This window comes from Amblyomma maculatum, chromosome 5 (assembly GCF_055883805.1).
Source record: "Amblyomma maculatum isolate TAMU_Amacu chromosome 5, ASM5588380v1, whole genome shotgun sequence".
In the NCBI taxonomy this organism is placed as follows: Eukaryota; Metazoa; Arthropoda; class Arachnida; order Ixodida; family Ixodidae; genus Amblyomma; species Amblyomma maculatum.
In genome coordinates, this window is record NC_139348.1 from 145478479 (window position 1) to 145499547 (window position 21069).

The following is a 21069-nucleotide window of genomic DNA, read 5'->3' on the forward strand; positions in this document are numbered from 1 at the left end:
CGGCTTTGATTGCTGTCGCAAAGGGGTGGCATCGGAGGAGCGAAGAGAGCAATTAAATTATCGGGAGGTCGTGGGAGGCAGCGCGTGGGCCCATAGGAACGTTGCGCGGCGAAGAGATCGCAGCGACTGAATTACTGTCTCTGTCGCCGCAAGCGAGTCAAGCCAACGTGGCTCTGAGTTTCAGCTTGGGATGTACGCACCGTGATCCGCTGATGCAGAGCCGGCGCTTCGGCAACAGAACACCGTTGCGGCGGCAGGAGGCGGTGAAAAAAGTTTAATGATTCAAAAGGGGTATGTGGAGGTATGCATGGGCCGGATCTTCAATGTGCGCGCTGCCTAAAGCCCCTCAATAAACTTTTACTGAGAGGCTTTAGGCAGCGCGCGCTCCTGCTGCCACCGTTACCCGCTGCGTACGTCTGCGTGGTGGCGACGGTTGCGGCGAACGGTGGCGGTAGGAGCGCGCGCTGCCTAAAGGTTCTCAATAAAAGTTTATTGAGGGGCTTTAGCACTGCCCCGGCATACAACGGCTGCAGAGCTGGTTACAACAGCGACAACGACGCGAAACGCTCTAAAATCACAGCACTGCGCGCGCGCTGGCGTGCGGTAGGTATCGGTCTCCTGACTCCTGATGTGCGGCGGCCGGCGCTTTTTTTGTCTAACACAAGGTCGCGCTATGTAGCTTCACTTGTACCGCGCCATTTCCACTCCAGCATTTTTAAATACCATGACTAGTCATGGCCGGCCCACTCGTCGAGGATAGAAAGTTACCAAGCTGCACATCGACAGTGCACGGACCGTTGCCGCGCGGAATTAGAAACGATTTTGCGCCACAGCTAGCGTGTCCCTGAACCGAAAGATCACCAACGAGACAGCAGTTGTGACGGCTTACGCGCCCTCCACACTACTAATGACGAAGCGAGGCGAAAGTGGAGGCGCAGGAAGACGCACGATGACGAGAGCAGGCAGTTTGCAATTGTCGGCGCGCTACTAAAATTTCCCTCTATTAAAATAGCCTCAAAAAAAGAACGCACTGGTGTGCGCATGCGCAGTAGTTATGAGGGCGCGCCGTCCAATGCGCTTCCACAGCAGTCTGGTATCTCATCCACAGCGCTCAAGCTACACTGATGCTAGCAAGAGCTTTCCACTGAAAAGAAACAGAGGAACACGCCATGGTTACTGACACTCTTGAAATATTTTCTATACAAATAAAAAACAGCTACCTAAGTAAAGACACATCACTAGAAACATGAGCACTCTTAGACAAATGTTACCATCACATTCCCAAAGTGAAACGGTAAAACCTACAGTTATCTTGAAACAGCTCCATGGTAGCAGCTTGCTTTCAAGAACTTCAGTGGGTTTGATACTGCCCACGTGTAGCTGCGATGCTATGTTGCTGTCTATCCTGTGACACAGATGCCATTTGGAACGAGTTTACAAGCTCAGTCTTCTTAGCATGTTGATCATAGTAATCAGAAAAGTTAATGCCACTTATTGTAAATAGAAAGCAAGAATCATTCGAATCACATTCAGCACGGCAAAGGACAACAAAAGAAAATACAACATTTGATAGCTTCCACATTTTGTCTCAGTACAATGGAGTACTTCCTATCACGTCAGTTTCTGCATCTTCCAGTGCTTGATAGCTCTTGTGATTATTTTTAAAGAGGTTTTCAAGATACCACCCGATAGATACCGAAACTAGGCCCTCCCACTTGTCCCCACTTTATTAGCCCAGTATGGTGCAAGTCAATGAAGATGCTACACCTGGTGTATACTTAGCTAGTTTCATTAAAAACCAGCCCATTCAATTGCTAGTTTAAAAAAAAACTGCAGGGGTTTAACATGGTTAAGCATAACACAACAATATGCACAAGTTTGCCGCAGTTTATCAGTAGGTAATAGATGTATTTGATGTTGCTGTCTTCTCACAATCACCTACTTACCAGAGGCATACTCGTGAAGAGGACAGTGATGTATGTTGCCAAAATTGCCACGAGTGAGAAATATAAAGCCCTGCTTTAACCAAGCTGTGCAAATGTCCCTTTGTGGGCCGGAGCGGCACATTGAACTCCAGATATAAGGGTTCTGGAAGTCTGGCTTCTGATTTTGCCCCCTTGCACAATAAGAGCAAAGCTAGAGTTGGCAGTGCCTGTCAATTTGGCAATGTAGTCCGAATGATGAGCCAGTTAGGTCTTTTGTGACGTTCGCACTAAAAGGGAATAACCATGCTCTTTGTGTGGGACAAATGTTAAGAAAGGCTTATTTAAGTACACTTATGAAATGATTAAGTAAGACTGCTTACAGAAACTGCATGTCAGTACCATCCTGTTCCAAAAAATATTTGTTGCCGTTAAGACTATGACTCCTAGCACGTACAGGCATGTGCAGACTATTTGTTCTTGTGCTACACATTTTTGGGACTGTGGAGACACCATAGTTGGAACAAAATTTAATAGTGATTCGATATATGAAATGTTCTGATGCATGCATAGAACACGTTCTTCAACACGTTCCAAAAATACAGGTTCCCATTAAAGATATTGAAACATCGAGTTTATGAAAATGCGAAGTTTTTCAACACCTAGAGGTGAAGCCAAGTAGTCAGTGGAGATCGGGCAAGGAATTACAATGCACATTTTTCAGTTACTGACCGCATCATCACAATTAAGTAATTCAGCTTTATTGTGATTTCAGTCTTTCAGGAACTTTTGTAGGAATCTGTACACAGTGCACTTGTAGCATGTGACAAGTGTGTATTGCCACTCGTGAAAAATGCCATTCGCAGGAAGAGACCTCTCCCTTAGGGAACAATTTCATTTATATGATCCGTTTTTGTTTTTAGTGTTTCATGAACACAACTGTGGCGTCAAGACTTTGTACACATGTACTTTCACTACATTTGCTTCTATTAAAAAACGTTCCAGAACACACATATTAAAGGGACACCGAGGAAAAACTGAAGTGAGTAGAATAGCACTTTTAAAGTAAAAAAAAAAAAAAAAACAAGATGCAGGAAAAGATGCTCTTCTGGGGAAGAAACGAGCATGAAAAAGTCAAGGTGCTGCTACCACTAGCTGTCTCTACAAGTAAACTCTGTTGAGAGAATGACAATCTATGCACATCAATGTCTATCGCTGGCTGTCTCTGCAAGTAGACTCTGTTGAGAGAATGACGATCTATGCACATCAATGCTTTTCTAGCAACTTTTGAATTCACGTCATTAGTTAATAATGTCACACAAAAATGAGAAAAACGAAAGCTAAATGAGGAAAAGGTTAGTCTGGCTTATCAGGTTTTAACATTCCAAAGCAACTCTGGCTATGAGGGACACTGTAGTGGATGGCTCTGCAATAATTTCAATATTCCGGGGTTCTCAAACATGCACCGACATTGTACAGTACACAAGCACCTCATCTAGACAAAATTCCATTTAGCATCATTGCCAATTTCACGTGCATGCCAATATCTTTTGCAACAACAGTGACAAATGGCCCACCTAGCGGATTTTATTAAGAACAAACATTTGATGAGATGTACTCAGTGTCCTGATAAGTTTAGGGAGCCCACTTCACACACAAATTGTGTCACGTCATAAGCCGTAGGTGAAAGTGCAATGTACACTACAGATCCCATCAATGGCTCACCATGGCATACAGGCACACACTATCGATGACAATCAAAACATGAATGAGACAATCAAAATGCAAATATGCATGCACAAAAACTACTGTGACATACGCAAAGGGTAAGAAACAGTGCTTCAAGTTACATTTATTGAAGGCGGTCTAATGATTCGAGCACATGTGGACAGGAAAATGAAAAGGGAGAGTGAGAAATTGGTTGGCGGCTTGTTTTAGATGTACTTTTATACAAAGGGAAAAAGTCTTTTAAAAGGTTGTTTCTTGCTCAATTCACGACGGGGACCTAAAGCACAAACCTCAGAATGAAATGAAATGTCAGCACTTAATGTGTGTAATATTACCCGTGAAACCACTCTTCAGTACTGCTCTTTATGTAACGAACAAAGACACCGTTACTAAGCAGTCACAAAAGTCTGGCAAGACGGAGCCAGTACAACGCAAATAAAAATTTCTGCAATGCGGCACTTCAATTACACATTGTACAGAAAGCGTGAGTTTCAATTGTACTGCAAACTGAAGCCGACAAGGCAGGAAAACAATAAAATTCCTTCACAAAATGAAGAAAAAGTAAACACTACTAGAGGCACAAAATCCCGTTGGTATGCTTGACAGGGCCTGGGGTCTCAGCACGAGGGCATACCATTTCCTGTGAATAGCATGAGGGATCTGAGAACTCCCCCCACCCCATTACTTTAAGCACTGGAAAAAGCAAGGTTTTTAACTGTTCTTGAACAGCTGTTGCATATTCATAGCTGTTAAATACTCATTTGATTTTTTTAATAATGCATCACTGAACTGCACTTAATATGTACAGATGTGAACATACTTGTCTAGAGCACTTAAGAGATGCTCAATGAAGATAAGTGAAATTTTAAAGCAGGCACTAAGGTTTACAAACAATGTGTGCAGCGGCATCTTTTCTTGGCAATGAAGCAGAAGCTGCAGAGTCGGACCAGAACATTTCGCCTATGCAGTACTACATAGTCCTAGAGTGCAGTTAAAAATTGGGGACACACTTAAGGGGAAGCTAAAATGCTTTTTCGACAAATTTCCCTAGATGTGCACATTAGAATATATGAAACTATGAACCTACAAACTGGTTTTACACTACCATTTAAAGTTGTGATGTAATCTACTATTAAATTTGCAACAATTCTCAGGTTTCTCTTCAAATCACTGCAGCAGTGTGGTGAAATTATGATGTCATTATAGGTGCCGTTTCAAATTTCAACAAATTTCGTCAAATTCTTTCTGTGAATCACCCAATGCCACGAAACACCTTGCAACCTTTACCTTCGTTGGCCTCCTTCCTCACAGTAAATGTTTGTTGGAAATGGATCACCTCTGTAGATATCATCCCTGGTATCTCTACTTGTCACCGTGTACTGCGGAGAAGCCTGAACGCTGAAACAGTTTGATTCAGATTACGTCGTGAATATAAATGCTAGCGAAAACTGGCTTGGCATCATTTAACCTTAGCCTTCACACATTTGGCTCCTTTAATTTACTTTAATTGTAAAAACCACCTCAGTTATCCGTTAAGCGTATCGTCAAACAATAGCAGTTGCTCCTGCTGGCAGTGAGTCTTGTGGATCCACGTTTACCTGCTACGCATTTTCCTTCCTAAGGTGTGCGCAGAAAGTGTGTGATCCTAAACCCTGTCCGCAGTTTCTGGCGCCAGAACTAATGATCCTACAATCCAAATTTGATGGCTGTAGAGTATTTATTTATTAGAGCCAAAATGTCAAATTTGCATCGAAATAGCGAAATAGCCATGCGGACGTGAACACAGTGCGTATGTCAGAATCGCAATAAAAAAAAACGTCAAAATGGGGTTAGAGCTGAAGAGTTCATGTCGAATCCAAATAGGAATGTGTAATTGACTCATTACTGCTTATCATTCGAAATTAAAAAAAAATTGGGTAAAAAAGAAAGTGAAAAACTGGGGTTGGATGTCACATCAGCCGGAAGTCTTCGAAGCAATGTGAAAATATCACAGAATGACCAAACAAATGACATATTTGTGTGATTAAAAAGTAAGTAAATGTAAGGTATACTTACAAATGCCAAGAAACTTATATTTTTGGTCAACATTTACCAAAAATGAGTAGTCGTGGATGATGATGTCACAATGGAAGACGTCGAAGTTGTTCGATTCTTTACAAGACCGATTAAACTTAAAAAAATGTCTAATTAGTCTTTGATTAATGACTAATTTGAAGACACCAAGTTACTAATTACTAATACAATTTCATATAAGCGTGCGAAGTCGCAAAGGACTTTCGCCTCAGCGCGTTTGACTTATCGAAGTGCCTCTAAAAGCTTTTATCATTAATCCTTCAAATTCTGCCTCCATTAACTCCCACATACATATTAGCATAAATAAGATACTTACCAATAAATTATGTGAAATATTACCTGACATAGACACACCACTCTGCCTTAACCAAATTGTACTATTATACCTGTGTGACCAACTCTGACTTGGGATCAAAAGGTCTCGGAAGGTACGATTCCCATCTCAAGGGTGTAATCCAAATGCGCAGGTCCTGCACTTGTCTGCGCAATATGATTGTGACATCACACTACCTGTTGCTCACATCCCCTATGAACTACTACCTGGTTGAGGCACATTCGTGATTTTTTGCTAACAACACTGACACCAAATTCCCTGAAGAATGGGATCTTTAACACTACTATGCTGATAGGCTTTTCCTAAAAATGCAATTCACTGGCAGCAGTTGTTATCCAAAGTACATAGCTAACACAACTGGAAATGTTCAACACAAGAAAGTCACGAAAAAACAATTTTGTCATTACAATTTTTTGGTACGTGCAAGTGCATGAAGCTTCTATAGATGGTGTGAGATATACCCCCTGTTTCAGGATCTTTACACTAATGGAGCAATGCAAATACATAGCGGCGGATTTATTAATAGAGTGACACAGTTACAGGGTGTACCTATGGGGTGTTCCCTATATACCTATCTCTTCATTGCCTAAACAATGTTGAGCAGCGTACCTGTGCTTGAACAAAGCTAGGAAAATTTACAAACAGTATTGTCACAAGCATCACGTCCCTAACAGAGCAGTGACGAAAGCTGCACTTCACAGAGTGGTCCATCGCTTATGTGCTCTAGACATGTGTGCTCACCTGCATGTGTACATGGTCTTACACAGAAGTGAACATATGAGTAAAGTGCAGTCCACTTATAACAATACCAGATATAACGATATATCACTTATAATGAACAAATTCTTAGGATTTATAAATTTTCTCATTGGCCTAATGTAAAAATAAACCACATATAACAACCAATTATCAGCGGTACATAGGATACAATGATAGCTTTATCGCTGCCCAGTAGATGTTTACCATGAAAATTTGAGTGTTTAATACAATATAAATTACTAAAAGGAGAGAATGACGTTAAAACTCGACATATGCGGCAAAAATAGACTGTTGTGAAGAAATCCGCAAGCGCCATTGTGTGCGGCTAGGAAATGAGCGCTATCATCATCGCAGACGCTGCCTGGTGCTGCACAGAAGGCACGGCCACATCGTCATCGCCATCACCAATTGTACGTCTGTAGAAGATGGTGCCGACTGCATTTATGATGTGATAGCTCTAAAAAAAATGGCAGATTCATCAAGATTTCTGGTAAGGTTTTAAGGTTGGAAGTTTCGTGAAAAGAATAGAGGCATTTGCACTCTACGATTTCAACGATCAAGGCAGGATACGAGCGGTGCTCACAGCGATTGTCAAGCTTCTGCTGCTGCTCAAGTGACCGTGAATTCTAACTGTTTTAAGTATGCCTAAGTTATTTTATGGCTATTGATCTATCCTGTAATAAGTGCTTAGTGCTCTTTACGATGATTAGTGCTGTTCAACCTGATTTACTCACCGCTGGAAAGTAGGCAAGCCTACATGCATGGGAAAATACACGGGTGTGTGTTTTTTTTATCATTTTTTTTTTCCCAGTCCAGATATAATGATAATTTGTTATAACGATCAAATTTTCCGGTTTTCTCAATATTGTTATAAGTGGACTGCACTGTGCATCGTACAGTACCTCACAGCTCCATTATTGTACACACGCAAAAAGCATGGGAACTACAATTTCTAAGAGTGCCTTTTCCTGGTCAATAGTTCCTGTGCCTTTAACAAATGACTTACCCGTGTGCACCCTAGGAGTGACCAATTGTGCCCCATCCACATTTCATTTGGCCCCAATAGTACAAAGCCAAAGTTCATATACAGTGTTTTTTAATAACAATAAAACCTCTGGACATCACTTGCTGATAAAAATGTGTTTCATAATGCTGCAAACACATGTGGATGAATGAAGTGACAGAGAGGAACTTTTCCTCTCTTTTTTTTTCCTTGTGTCCTAGCTCCAGTCGTCATTTTCCTCAAACAATTTTTGAGAGACAGTGAGGTCCTCGGCGCTCTTCTTCAGCACTTTCTGCTTAGGCCGATCTGCAACGAAGGAGGGTGCGTTTCTTTTAACTCTTCACGACGTCGTCAAGAATTCTCGCTCCAAATGCTTACCATTTTCTTCCATTTGCCTAGAAAAAGCAAACGCGCAAGCCAGCCGACACAAGATGAGCAGCTACAACACTGTTCCACACGAAACCACGAACGCTATGCATATCTGACTACAACTGTGCAAAGATAGTAATCCAAAGCAAGTACTGTGACAGCCTTTATTATTAGCTAACTTGGAGGCCAGCGGTACGAACCCTTCGAAAAACCGTAGACGTGAACTTTCCTGTACAGCAAGACGCCTTCATCATGGCAGATTGCAAAGTTTTGGAATAATATGTATAGCCATCCAAATCTTTAACTGGAACGTGCAATGGACGCCTTTTCTGTGCTCTGGAGTATTATACCAGATAAAACTTGCCTAACGGTCAAGATTAAGCAGGGCCTTGGTGAGTAGCTCCTTTGTAACGCTGAGAATCACAGAAACTGTGGCCGTCAGGCACGCATGTTAAAGGTTTGGGCAGCTGTACCACTGGAAACTTGCGCAGTTTGGACGTCAGGCTTCTACCTAGCATGCATCAGTTCAGTACTGCAGTTGGGAGGAAGGAACTAGGTAAAGCTGTACCACATTGGTGATTATCAAATGCAAGCAGGAAATAAGGCTCTCGAAAGGTATCCAATGCCCAACCATCTTTTTGTCGTTTATGGTAAAGGGGTTTTTGCTATGCAGAGAAGCCGGCTTTTGCAGTTTTGCAAAAGGGTCTATTATTTGAGCAAGGCCCTCGTTTAAAGAATGCTAAGTACAAAAATGTTATGAATAATTACTTCATAACTTCATAACATTACTTTGTCTTCAATTCTGACCTCTCCACCTTACAAAGAGGTGGAGAGGTCAGAATTGAAGACAAAGTAATGTGAGTTCCATAGTCATCTCGTGAGACAGTGGAATCATTCAAGCAGTTGTCCAGTCCACAAAGTACGGCTTCTTTGAATAATGCACAATATAGGATATGTGTGCATTATTACGTATTCTGCCCTTTCGGTTCCTGTACTGAAAAGTAGCAAAGAAACTTGTAAAAAGAAAAAAAGATGCCCTATAGTTTATGTAGTTATCTCGCAAGCTACACCACCAAATATCGGGCAAGTTTGACAATGAATACGGACTCGCATTCTCGCTGAAATCAGGAGGAGGAAATAAAACTTTGCCATGCACACATCAGATGACCCAACAACATCTCAGTGTGACATGGCAGACACCATGTAAAAGCAAAACCAGAAGCTCAGAAACTAAGCTAGAGTGATCATGTCAATAAATTTCCAAGGGGTAAGGCACGGCGGCTGATATGACAGGGATCACACTGGTAGGCAATAAACATTTGAATGTGGCTCCGAAAGTAATTTCTCGTTTCCAAGGAAGAGACACTGGAAATAAATGACTTTTCACTCAAAGAAAAAAATTATTTTTTTTTCCAAGCTGTGAGAAATGCCCCTTACACTTTGACCAAGTCCCAGCCACCACTGGGTGGGGACATAGCAGCTTGCACGATACCACACAAAAGTAGAATGTTCTCCAGAAAGTACAGCCTTCATCGGCCCCAAAAAGGGGAAAAAAAAAAACTACAGTGCTGGTATAATCCATAAAACCCTTTTAGATTATTAGATTACAGTTGTCCATAAACTGCCAAACTACACTCTCTCATTGAACATTTTCCGGGAACTCGCATCAAAGCTGTAACGGCATTGCAATGCTGGGGCGATTACTTTTACTTGGAACACAACTTTGTAATGCACTATGAGAAAAAATATGAAATAAGTCCCATGAATACATATTACCAGCGGTCACAACATGGCCGCAGAAAAGATTAGCCCTCCGTGCAATTTGTTTTCTAAGTGCTGTGTTATCACAAAAAAGTGCTCACCTATTTCGTCTTTGGACTCCAAAGGGATGAAGCTAGGCATCGAGGAGCTCAGTGACGCTGACCTGCAGAAAGAGATGCTGCTTTGTACATAGCCTTTCAGTGATGGAAGGTTGGCTGTGAAAAAGAAACAGCATAAGTATGGTCATGGCGGGCTCTTCAGTACCCCAGCTTTATATCCACACACCAACTCCGTGACTTCGGTCATCGTCAGCACGAAATGTCATACAGCAAAATATTTGAGCTGCGAGCCACGTGATTCACTATGTGATATCATTTCATTAAGAATGTGCAAGAGTGTGTTCAGTGGTTGTCATATGACCTTTCAATATGATTCGTCATACAACTCACAAATTCACGTGACCGGTATGTCCTGCGACTCCCGTGATGCTTGGTGATGCTGCACATGAAACAGTGTAACCACACAAAGAGTCCCACGATAGATAAGTCATATGACGTGCTGTACGAAGACATCATTTCATCAGAGCTGGGTCGTGCATCAAACACCCGGTGAAAACACCTAGTCCTGGGAGTAGCCTCGAAAGCTCCCAATGTCCAGGCACAACTCCACACTTGACAGGGACATGATGTAGACGTCCGAGTCAGGGACGTTCCATGTACGCAATCCTAGAAAGAACATTTTGGGCTGTTTCTCACCACAATAGGTCTGCAATAACTGTGTTTGCTTGACACCAATTTATCTTGTCATGGAAGAGTGAGGTATTGTCATGTTCTTGAGAAGTCAAATGTTCTCAGGTGCTCCCACGCGACCATCATTTAGGCCAGCGATCCTCACGAGATATTTGGCTATGAATTCATTTTGCAGTAGAGAAAGCCAGCCTCATATCTTGCTGCTGGCATGGTGAACACACAAGCATGAAGGCTCTGGTATCAACTTGTCAGCTGGCATTGAGAAGTGAAAAAGGCAGGTGCATTTTTCTATGCTGATTGTGAAAGCGCAAGCAAAGAACATGGACAACAGCAAAAAATAGACAGAAGGGCACTTACTTCCAACTGATTTGATTGCATGTGAGAAGCAGGATTTTATAGCCTTGAAGTCATATGCGCATGCTTGCAAGGCTAAAACCTCGGAGTAAAGGAAAACCTTAGCGAGCTGCAGATCTATAAATGATGCAAGATATGTCATCTCTTTCCCTGACGACATAATCGACGGGCTAAAGTGCTTGCGTGTCTGTCTTTTGCTGCTATCAGTCTTTTGCATTTTTACCATCAACATGAATAACCAACTCGCCTAAACGCAGTCATTATTGCATTTCTCTAGTATTGTCATGGTATCAGATGGGACAATATGAGCGGCACCTGTACAGCTTGGCACTGCTAGACTGGCCTAACATACATATACGCTCCTCTGTTTACTGCCGTTTCCGCACAAGCGTCAACCGACACTATGTTCTCGTTACGATCAATGAATGAGTGTTGCGTGCAGCTTTTGTCACTTATACGATACTTGCAGAGGGAAAAATTTCACAAGTGAATGAAGCGATCAGGAGTCAGGCCTACTTCATGACGAGCGAAAGCAAAGATGTGTTGTAAATGAATAGTAATAAAAGCCAAAAAACTGTGTCAAATACATGTCCTGGAGCATTAATTGCCCTCTCTTTTGTGCATGACAGGAACTTTTCCTTTTGAGACAAAATCTTCTCGATATAACAACTTCCCAGCAAACAAAAGCAACATGCAGTGTGTCCCTAACAGATCCGTGTGAAGTACTAAGTGGGCATGAAATATTACAATCCAAGTACTATAAAAAAAGCTGCTCATACAATTAACAACATTCCACATGATGCACACACCAAACCTGTCTTTGAGCATTGCCCCATTATGCAATTCTAGATTAACATGTAGAGAACGCTCCTACAATAAGCGCACAGGAGACAATTGGCCTTTACCTCGAACACGAACTACCTATGGCAGACAAATGCTGTCTTATAACTTGCCGTCAGTCTTATTAAACAATTGCGATGAATTGTAGTTAGTAGAGAACTTTGAATCTATTGTGCATGCATTATTTATCAACAAATTTCAGTTTGTGCATGTGTGTGTTATTTTCTTCATTATGCCATTAATTATCTACTTCACTAACTAAGCCTTGCTGTGGCACCTTCCCTCTCGACCTAATTTTTTGATGCCTTGAACATGTGTATTCTTTCTCTCACGCAGTGCGTGCTCTTTGTTAACTATAAATATGTCACTGGCAAAGATCCCCAGGTGGTCGAAATTACTCCGCAGCCCTCCACTACGGTACCCTTTTCTCACTTTCCACTTTCACACCCACCTTCCTCCCTTCACTTACTGCCCTGTTCAGGTGTCCAAAGAGCAAGTGTGACAGATACTGCGCCTTTCCTTTCCTGTGAAGCAATTATTACTATTATTATTATTTTATTATACCATATGCTGTAGTGCTGTGCGATTTGGGGGATTTTGTGCACAGTGAAGCTGCTGTACGGGCAGGGACCGCTGTCAGGCCTCACATACGCTTTCTGTCTTCGCCCCTCACATCCTTGATGTGAAATAAACATGATTGATCTACCTGACAACCTGATATATTTTACGAGCTGGTAAAGGCAAAGTTCGACATCTACCTGACAACCTGATATACTCGATTTCATATCACAATCAACAAGACCACATCAAAGGACAACCAAGAGCTTCAGCTGAAATAAATATGTGCGGTATTGAGGTGAAAGCCTTTAATGGCTCATCGTTGTCATCAGCAAGTGTCAGGCTTTTGCAGTGGCTCTGATACTTAAAAAATAAATTAATAAACCTTGTCTCCCACTGGGGAATCGAACCTCAACCCCTTGGATCCCCAGCCCAGCGCTTTCCCACTGTGCCACACCCTGGATCGTGAAACGCTCTTCATAATTCCCCTTGTCTACAGTGAGAACGATAGCAAGATTCCGTCATTTTCGTAATGACTTAGTACAGCCCCGCCAAATTCATACAACAAAAGTATGGGTTGGAGGTAGTTAACTGCCCCGAGTAGAACAGGTAACTAGTGTACATGGTCATACAAATTGTCACAAGCAGTTACTACCGTCCGTAAGCGCTCAGTGGATCGTACAAAGCAGCCAAAATTATGTACACACAGAAGTATATTTTGGCTGCGAGATGTATGTTTATGCATGCCAAGCTGAGGCACGGCACTTACATGAGTGAGTACAGCAGGTTAAACGTTTTTCGGAGTGCAGTAGAATCTTGATAAATGGAAATCGTTTAAATGGAATTGCCGCTTAAACGGAACAAACGTTCCAGAATTGGTTGGTTTTGTATTAAACCAATGTAAAAAAATCTCGTTAATCGGAACTCAAATTTTTCGACCAGCGTGTAAACAGAACTGAGAACTAATAGACGATGCGCAGTGCCATCACAGTATGCATCACTACACCCCACCCTCACCCCTCCTTTCTTTTTACTCCCGGTTTCTGTCTCTGGTGATTTACGGCTGTCTTGCACACCGCTCTGCGGCACTGCGGCCCATCACTTCCTCTGCTTCCTTGCTGTCGTCGCTGGTGGTAGCAGTAGGATTAGGATTAAGCTTAAGATTAAAGCTTTTGTTGTGTGTCATTGTACAGTCAGCATGATGGCAGTGCAGAAATGCCCGCATAGCGCGCTTCCACTGGAAAGGAAGATAGAGATAATGAACGACTTCAAGAGTGGTTGCTTCACTAAAACGGCCCTTGCGACAAAGCATGCCGTCACTAAGAGCAGCCTGACGATGATATTGCAGGATAAAGACAAGCTGCAAAAGGCTTTCAAACGTCACCTTTTGGTCCTGAGAGAAAAAGACTGCGGACAGCTGATTACGAAGATTTGGAGAAGTGCCTCGTGCTTTGGCTACGGAGAGCCCGGAGCGAAAACATTCCAATCAGCGGGCCACTAATTCGTGCAAAAACGGAAGAATTCGTTCTTCAGCTCGGCATGGAAGGATTAACCTGCAGAGATGGATAGCTCACTAGGTTTAAAATATGGAATGGCCTGGTGTTTCGTGCCGTTAGAGGGGAAGCTGCCGCTGTCCGCGCTACGGCATGTGGAGGGTGGCGAGCAATATGGCTCCCTGAAATTATGCAGCAATACGATTCAGAGGACATCTACAATGTAGATGAGACAGCACTGTTTTTTCAAGTTGCTTCCTTCTAAATCCCTCGCGCTCAAAGGAGAGAAGTGCACCGGGGGGAAGCTTAGTAAAGACAGGCTGACCGTCCTCATCAGCGCTAACATGACGGGAAGCAACAAATTAAAGCCGCTAGTGGTCGGCAAATCAAAGCATTCACAGTGCTTCCAGAGCGTCGCGACCTTGCCTGTTTCTTATCAAGCCAACGGTAAGGTGTGGATGACGCAGGCCATTTTTAGTGAATGGATTCATCGCGAGGATGCCAGTCTCACGTGACAGAAGAAGAAAGTTTTGTTTCTCGTTGACAACTGCCCTGCACACGGAACTGTGCCGGGCCTCAAGTTCATACAGCTGGAGAAGTATGAAAAAAAAAAAAAACGTATTTGCTTGCTTTTGAGAATAAACTTAGTGTTCATTGTTTACTGTCCTCTTTATTGCCTAAATATTGCTTCTGCAGGGACTGCCGACTGCGCGCATTCTTGCCACGTCGGGACCAAACTGTGCGTATGCACTGAGGGCGAGCGGGAGTGGTCCGCCTATTCAAAATCTATTCTCTCTTTAAACGAAACTCCTGATAAATGGAACATATTTTCCTGGTCCCTTGAGGCTCCATTTAACGGCAGTCCACCATCTCCTAGCAATGAATAGGAAGCTCTCTCACATGCCAGCAGCCTAAAGAATTTAAAGTGAAGCAGACAGACTTTTCAGAAAACTACACTGGCTGTCGACAGGTTCCCGCGTGCACGCGCACACACCATACACACACATACACACAAAAAAAAAAGATGCTACAATTTTTATCATGTATGTCGAATTCTGTACGGGCAAAAGGTGTCCCCCACAGGTGAGACGGTCGCAACGCACCTTTTTCGCTTCCGTGCTGCGCTCAGGTCTTCCTCCATGGGTGGAGGTGTGGCATCTCCGCACGATGGCGTCTTGGTCCTGGTCGGTGCAATGGGCGGCGTTGGGGGTGTTGCTGCTGCAGCTGCTGCAGTTGTCGTCCCCACTGCTGACGCTGCCCCAGGTATGCGTGATGACTTGGTCATGTATGCGGTGTAGCTTTGCAGCCGGTACGGACCGTGGGACGGCGCCTTGCCGCCGAGTTTTTTCAGCGCTGCCGTGTCACATGGGTTGCACGAAAATGAGAAAGAGCAAAGAAAAAAAGGAAATAATAGGAGAGGACAAGCAACTTCACTCACACGCCATTGCCAACACAAAACAACACATGCAGCCAAGCCCTGAACTCTGAAATACATGCCTGGCGGGCAAAATGCCAGACCTAATGATGGAAGGATGGAACTGCATGGCATTCGATAGATGTTCTCGTGGGGAAATTAGGCAAGCTACACTCAAAACACCAGCTTCTTCTTACCCTGCGCTGCGAGAGGGCTGCTAGCCATGGCCACAAATGCTTGTGTGCAGTTGATCCAGTAGATCGCAATTTGGCCTGAAATGAAAAAAGAAGAGAAGTGAGTTGTGAGCAAGAATAAGAGTGTTATGTGACAAAAAATGCACTTGGCGGCATGCAACATCTTCATGATAAACGAGCATGAAAAAGACGAGTGCCCTACCTAGCATCCTGATTAGAATCCCCGATGATTAGGATCCCTGATGTGTCATCTGGTTTTGCTTCCTTTGTGTCTTTCCTCTTTCATGCTTTTAATGCTGTTTTTTCGAATAAACCATTCAGCTGCATTGAGCACTTGTGTCGTGTTGTCTTCTCTGCCATGTTAGTTTTTTTCCAACTAGCCCAACTTCTCATTTTAATGCAAAATGTTCTCCCGGCCAAGCACTAGCCGGCCGTGTACATAAATGCATGCTGTATTTGCGCGTGCCGTTAGTTTCAAACTTGACGAAGAAACTGCCGTCGAGTTGTTACTTCCTGTTAATATGCTTCACGAGAACTGAATCAGAGAAAACAGTAAAAAAATAGAAAACAAAAAACTGCGGCTCTTTTGATTGCGGTCGGTCCGTGCACCATGATAGAGTGGAATCGCGTTGATGCGACTCTCACGGGAATTGAAAAAATTATAACACATTATTTGAAAATCGCATTATCTGAAGCACATCCTAAAAGGTTACGAACCTTACTTTTATTACTGCGGTTTGAATAACCAGTCATTTCGTGCTGGACTTTTTGTTTCGTAAGCTTTTTTGAAACTCGTAGAAAGGAATATCAGTTTCGTCGCTTAGCTTCACACCGCGACAAAGCTCTAAGCCACGAGGAGTGTCCAAAACTTGGCGCTCTACCGACTTAATCACATGAGAGATCTCTTCAAAAGACAAAGATTTTAAATAAAAAGATGTTATTGGTGTGCAGCGCCTTGGCAGGCTGCCAAAGTCAGCGCTGCATACTGCGACAGCGAGGGCACTAAACTAAAACCTGTTATGAAAATTTTGTAAAAAAAAAAAAAGGTAAATCCACAACGACAAAAGTGGGAGAGGCAGCGAGCGAGCAAACAGTACTGAAACACCAGCATTACTGTTACTGCGACTACTATCGCCTTTGGCTAGCACTTTTTCTTTGCCTCCTGAAAATAAGAAAGCGCGCAAGGTTTTTCATATATTTTTACAGTCGTATTATCCAAACCCATAAAAATATGATTACATTACACTGCAAACATGCGTTGCCTCTGTAGTGTATGGCCAAGAATAAAAAAGAAAGAAATTGTATTATGACAAAAATGCACCTACAGTATCCGACTGATTTTTTGGACTCCAATAATTCGGGCTTGCGCGATATTTCGGACTTTATTCAGGAACCGTCACACGGCCCATAGGTGCATGTACATTTTCATGACTGAAATTTCGGACTTTACAGTGTCCAAAAGCTTGATTTTCGGACCAAATTTGGTGCGAGCATTACTGTGAGATCGTTTTTTGGCCAAAGGCTTGTTTTATCGGCATAACTTAGATGCCAACGGTCAGTGTTTTCGCAAACAAGCAGTTTTGCGCGGCCGTGAAAGCTAGGCGAACCAGTCATTAGGACGGGCTAGCTTGACTCTTTGTTCATCGTCACCATTTGAGGCAGTAGCAATAGGCAAATGCTCGACCTTTTCATCGAGGCAGCCTACAAAGAGAACGCAATCGGAATGAAAATGGGACGTGAGCACCGTCCACCACGGCTCGCTACGACACCGCCCGACACCACCCACGGGGAAAGGGGGGGGGGGGGGGGGGAAGGTCCGGTGCATTCGTGATTCATCGGGGCTCTCATTCCGGCTGCTTTTTTTCCTGCGAGTTCTATCTCGCATTCTTGGCTACTCTCGTTAACCACGGAAACAATGTTATTGCTTTGCATGGCACGTGCGTTTGTTCACAGCATGATCGGCTGCATCGCAGTACATCGTGAGTGGCATGGACATGATGAAAGCATGATTGGCCAAGATATTTTAATTGGAAGGTTACAGCAGCTCCAGCTTAGCATGATCCGCCTTTGTGGGGCATCACTACACATGCAGTGACCGCCTTAAGCGAGTTGCATGCTTCTCACCGGCGCGCACCTCTTTCTGCTGCGTCTGCACCAGCCAGTGCGAGTTCACTGGCGGCCATGCCCGCCATATCGAATCACGCGAGTGCGTGCACATGTGTGGCGCGCAGAGGTTGATTATAGTAGCAGATCGAGCTATAACTCCCTGTTATTGGCATATAAATGAAACATGGGGAGCAGCAAAGTTCGCGGTTTTTAAAGCTGAGTTTTTAGATAAAAAAGATTTTTTTTTAAGTTCACAGATTGTTTGAACTGTTCAATTATTCGGACCATTTCCCTGATCCCGCCAGGTCTAGAAAAATGGTCGGCGACTGTATTAAGTAGGATCGTATCAATGAGATTTCACTGTATACACATTGTTATGAGGTTTCTTTACACGGCGGATGTTAGATGCGCAGCACACCTAGAGCTGACCAACCCAGCTTCCTCTTCAGCTTCTCCCGCCACACCTTATCTTCCTCCAATACAGTACTGAGAGAAGTGCGTGACAATAGATATGCATGCAAGCCATGCAAAGGCCCTCATTGTACAGGCTTTCTCTTTTGTGAATCTTCTTTTTGTGGGCCAAGATATATATAAACAAACAAACAAACAAACAAACAAACAAACAAAAACAGCAATTTGAACTTGCCGAAGTTAGTGAACAGCTGATGGATGTCACCTGCACGCCATTCCGAGGGAAATGTGACATGCAAGACGTGGCTTCGCGATGGAATCTCTGCAAACATCAAAGAGACGAGACAGTTCAAGTATATACTGCAGACAGGGGCACGCACAAACGCGATGGCACAAGAAAGAAAAAGCATTCACACATGATCAACATGGACACTCGGTGTCACCTGTCAGATGCATGTTCTATTTTATTCCGAGACTGACAATAGAGCCATTATTCAAATGGAGACTGTTTCAATATACAGCTGGCTAGCATTATTGTATTTGGGCATTCTAAGGAGGGGGGTTCATTTTCTCTTTTTCTGAACGCATCTAGGCATCAAGGGGTCAGAAGGCAAGGCCCGTGAGATTTTCAGAATCTTTTGAAAGTTTCTGGGTTTTCTCCGAGCATCACAAAAGTACCAGGTGTGCAAATATTAAAAATTTCGAACGGTACTTTCGCTATACAATTCAGTTCATGATTCAAATAAGCAGAACTCTTTCAGAGTAAAATCACTGGGACTGGCGAAAATCTTTGCTATATCAGGGTCTTTGCTATATCAGCTGTTGAAGATCACATGGTCTGAAGATGCTGTCTGGTAATTAAATGGCAACTCATCAAACATGCCTTGTTGCTTAACGAAGAAAACAACACTTTAACATGCCTTCCACCTTCCTCTTATCGTCTCCTCATGTCATTTTCTGCTTTCAATTATGAAACTTTTTGTTTACTCTTGTGGAAGCACCTCTTAAGCATGAGGGTAACGTGGCTACAAATCAACCGAGTTAGATTTCACGTGAGAGCCAAAGCCTTGTTTGAATACGGCGCCATCTTCTGCCGTTTCTGTCTTTTAAAAGGGAACAGATGAGAAATGCGCACGGCAGTCAAGCGCTGCAAAACCGCTTATGCTGCGCCTGCACTTCTCGCCACCACTGCTTCGTGTTGCAAATGTCCAGGCCACTTCTTTCCTTCCCTATTTCTGGCTGCACTTTACAGGTCATTACTTTCTGAACGGACTGCGCCGTCTTTTTTCCATGCTTGTAACAAGCTTTACTTTCTTTTTTCTTTTGTTTCCTTAAACGCTGCATGCTTTTCCTCATGACACCAAGGCCTATGTAAAGTTGACTTCTCCTAGTGCTGCTAAGCTTGGTGGTAAAGCCATTAAAAAAAACAAACACAAACAATGTTATCTTTAAAAAAAACAAAAAAACATTTGCCTTGTGATTGTAGGTAGCGCGCGTGCGACAATGACATTTTATGGGAAGTCGTCACCGTGGCTAGACGCACTTTACTATAACCAATTTTTTCCAAATATGTGCTTGCTATAAAGGGGGGAAAATGTACAGTTGTCCATGGAAGATGAACTGGGACTTCAGTTTCACTTTATTATTACTCGTGTTTTTACTATACCAGAGTTTACCATAGCGGGACACTACTTATAACAAGAATTATAATTTCCTAAACGTTAAAAAATTAGAAGTTTCCCGTAAAATTAAACACTGTGGCATCTTGCACTTGTCAGGTCAGTTAACTTTCCCTTTTCTCACCGCATTGACTGCCAGCACGCAGAAAAAGTGCACGAGTAGCAACGCTAGGCCTCTTGTTAGCCACTAGGAAAATGAAACCATGACGAAAGCATATCTGGATGCACGGTTAGTTCCAATGAGACCAATGTCACTCACCTTCGTTTCCTGCCATGTTCAGGGACGGGATGTCTGTTGACATCATCATGTACACCCTGGACCGTGCACACCAAAGGTTGACACAAACAAAGTTAAAAAAACACAGCTCGAGCAAAACACATGCTAACCCTCATATCCAACCGGACTAGCAGAACACGGCACGAGCTCGGGCAGGCCTGAATACCACTAATTCAGGAAAGAAGAAAAGCTGGAAACTAGTGATGGTTGTTTACTAGAATATGTAGCGCACCGTTAAACGCATCAAAGTTCACCGGCGTTCTGTAATTGGTTTACAGGAAAGGAAAGGCACAATATCTGTCACTCGTGGAATCGCTGCTATTATCATCCTTACGGTAGACAAGGAGAATTGTGCGTTTCACAATCCCGGAGTGGCGCAGTTAATAAAGCGCTGGGCTGGGGATCCAAGGAATGGAGGTTCAATTACCGATAGAGACAAGGTTTATTAATTTACTTTTAACTCTCGCTTTCGAAAGCGTGACGCCTCTGCTGACAACCTTCGGTCAACAACGATGAGGCATTAAAAGGATTCACCTTAAAATGCGACAGGGAGTGTTTTGAGAAGGCACCCCTGTTGCTGTGTCGCACTACAGAAAGAGTAGTGGAAGCCTTAATGAAATTTTGGAGCATTTCTTCGGAGTTTCTGATAGCATGCGCCAAGCAAGGAGATTCAAAAAACCGAGAAAAACTGCCATTCTCACTAGGGTTTCATCCCAAATCTAAACAACCATTGCGAAATAGTTCATCAAATAAAATGATTCTTGCACACAAAGCTTCCGGCAGTTTTTCAGGCCCACTGAATAACAAAAACTTTCCCTGAGTTTACAGCAGTATTAGAATAAAACCTAATGACACAGCCCCATTACAAGACTGTTTCTTATTGTTTTCTTCTAAAATGGCATCTTAATGAAATGGTTAGCCATCCTAGGGGCTGCTATAGTTGATCTGCTCATTTCCACGAGCTTGACTATTTGTGCACTCTTGTTTTTCATCCTGCTCTTCACAAACCAATATTGGTTGTCCAATTTGAGTATTTCCTATGCTG

General features: G+C 43.1%; 1 protein-coding gene across 2 annotated transcripts in view; it reads right to left on the bottom strand.

The window, feature by feature from the left end:
• Window positions 1-2988: 2988 nt before the first annotated feature.
• The window catches only part of LOC146189854 (poly(A)-specific ribonuclease PARN-like), a 46517-nt gene continuing 28436 nt past the window's right edge, over window positions 2989-21069 (bottom strand). Inside the window, exons 14-19 of one of the 2 annotated variants that reach the window (XM_084604620.1) lie at window positions 20007-20062; window positions 18304-18390; window positions 15555-15629; window positions 15047-15296; window positions 10051-10112; window positions 2989-8125 (exon numbers count right to left, since the gene is read on the bottom strand). In XM_084604620.1, the coding sequence (XP_084460746.1) occupies window positions 8037-8125; window positions 10051-10112; window positions 15047-15296; window positions 15555-15629; window positions 18304-18390; window positions 20007-20062 (619 nt within the window). In that variant the 3' untranslated portion in view covers window positions 2989-8036. Of the gene's footprint in view, window positions 8126-10050; window positions 10165-15046; window positions 15297-15554; window positions 15630-18303; window positions 18391-20006; window positions 20063-21069 lie in introns of both variants that reach the window. The other variant, XM_084604621.1, reaches the window with a different exon arrangement.